Source organism: Austrofundulus limnaeus, unplaced genomic scaffold (assembly GCF_001266775.1).
Source record: "Austrofundulus limnaeus strain Quisiro unplaced genomic scaffold, Austrofundulus_limnaeus-1.0 Scaffold81, whole genome shotgun sequence".
In the NCBI taxonomy this organism is placed as follows: domain Eukaryota; kingdom Metazoa; phylum Chordata; class Actinopteri; order Cyprinodontiformes; family Rivulidae; genus Austrofundulus; species Austrofundulus limnaeus.
The window spans coordinates 38,277-40,042 of record NW_013952483.1 but is presented as its reverse complement, the minus strand read 5'-3'; the positions used below and the strand labels follow the sequence as shown (position 1 = coordinate 40,042).

The window sequence follows — 1,766 nt, the reverse complement described above, 5'->3', positions numbered from 1 at the left end:
TGTTGCTGTGTTATCGGCCAACGCCCTGTACGGCTCCACTGCTTTCTTCCCCAGGTTTCTCATGGACCTGCTGTCTGATGTTCACTGGATCTCACGTCCTGCTTGTTTCACTCAGATGTATGTCATTTATACCTACGCTTGCAATGAGCTGACCATTCTCAGCATTATGGCCTTTGATCGATACGTAGCTGTTTGTCATCCTTTACACTATCACAGCAAGCTGACCACTAAAACTGTCTTCATGTTGTCTGCACTGTCTTGGATTTTTCCTGCCTTGATCAGCTTTCCAGGGATTTTCTTATCTGCTCGACTTCCTTTATGTGGCAACGAGATACAAAAAGTCTTCTGTGCCAACTGGGATATAGTTAAATTATCCTGCATTAGCACCACTGCCAACAATATTTTAGGTCTGTTTTTGACTGTAACCACAGTTTTCTTCCCACTCTTTTATGTCCTGTTCACCTATTTTAGAATCATGCTCGTCTGCTGGAAAAGTTCAGCAGAGTTCAACGGTAAAGTGCTTCAGAGCTGCCTGCCTCACTTAGTTTCATTTGTCATTTATTCTATCATACTTTTCTGTGACATTACCCTGAGTCGTTACGATGTAAAATATATAAATCAGTTTGTTGCTGTGATTTTATCTTTGGAGTTTGTTGTCATTCCTCCAGTTCTGAATCCTCTTGTGTACGGGCTGAAGTTGCCAGATATTAGAAGACACATTTTAGGGCTATGTAATACATAAAATAAGATAGTGTTAGACATAAACTAATTATGGTATCATGAGTCCAAAACCTAAAAAAGAGCAATTTCTGTGTCAAATCAGAAGCTGCAATTTTCTGTCCCCAGGAAAGTTTCTGGAAGTCCTGAAGAAACAGTTATTTTTATATATAAGATTATTTATATGAAACCAATACCTCCATATGTTATTTATTTTATTTTTGAACTGATAGAAAACCTGAAGATATCGTGAAAGTTTTTTATTTATTCTTTAGAAGATGTTGATGGAGATGTGTTGAATTGCTTGTTTTAAGGTTTTTAATGTGCTATAAAAGAAAGTAAGATCAAGCAAATGGATTTATCAATCCAGAACCTACAAAAAGATGAATTTCTAATATGCAAAATTAACCTATGTAACATTCTATCCCTGTAAAATTTATGGAAACAATAACAACAACAACAACAACAACAACAACAACAACAACAAAAAGGATATTTTTGTACAAGACAATTTTTTTGATCACATAAAATTAGTACATCTTAAAATGATTTTTTTAAAAATTCATAAACTGATTGTCTTGGAAAAATAAATTATCCTTTAAGGTCCTACATTTCTTCTCAGGCCAAGAGTCAGTGACCTCTTTTGCTTACCTTAAAATGTCAATGTTTTGTGATTTTACTTTTTATCTTCTGTTTTCTCTCAGACAAAGTGTTTTAAGATCAGGACAATATCTGTTAGAAGTAATCATTCTTGTTGCTGTTTATCAAACATCATTCTCTCCTTGGCCCAGTTTTAGCACCAAGACAGATATTTATTGTCTGTCTGATAACGTTCTGAATAAATGCTGTGTTTGAAACTGCCTCGGTGCACACATTTTGTGCCGCTGCTCTGTGTGACATGATGTGTGTCTTGCAAATTGAAATAAATCCTATTGACATTTTCACAGAGTGTTTTTTATTCTTGGATCTCATGTTTATGTCTAGGTAAAATAAAGATTTCCATGACACTGATAAAATGTGAGGCAACCTCAACACCTAGGTCGCTGAGG

General features: G+C 35.4%; 1 protein-coding gene across 1 annotated transcript; it reads left to right on the top strand.

The window, feature by feature from the left end:
• Window position 1: 1 nt before the first annotated feature.
• Window positions 2-1,329, top strand: LOC106519690 (olfactory receptor 51I2-like; the record flags this gene model as incomplete). The annotated part of the gene is made up of 1 exon (XM_014011462.1): window positions 2-1,329. A coding segment is annotated over one exon (741 nt), but the record flags the coding sequence as incomplete, so codon positions are not given.
• Between the last annotated feature and the right edge of the window lie 437 nt (window positions 1,330-1,766).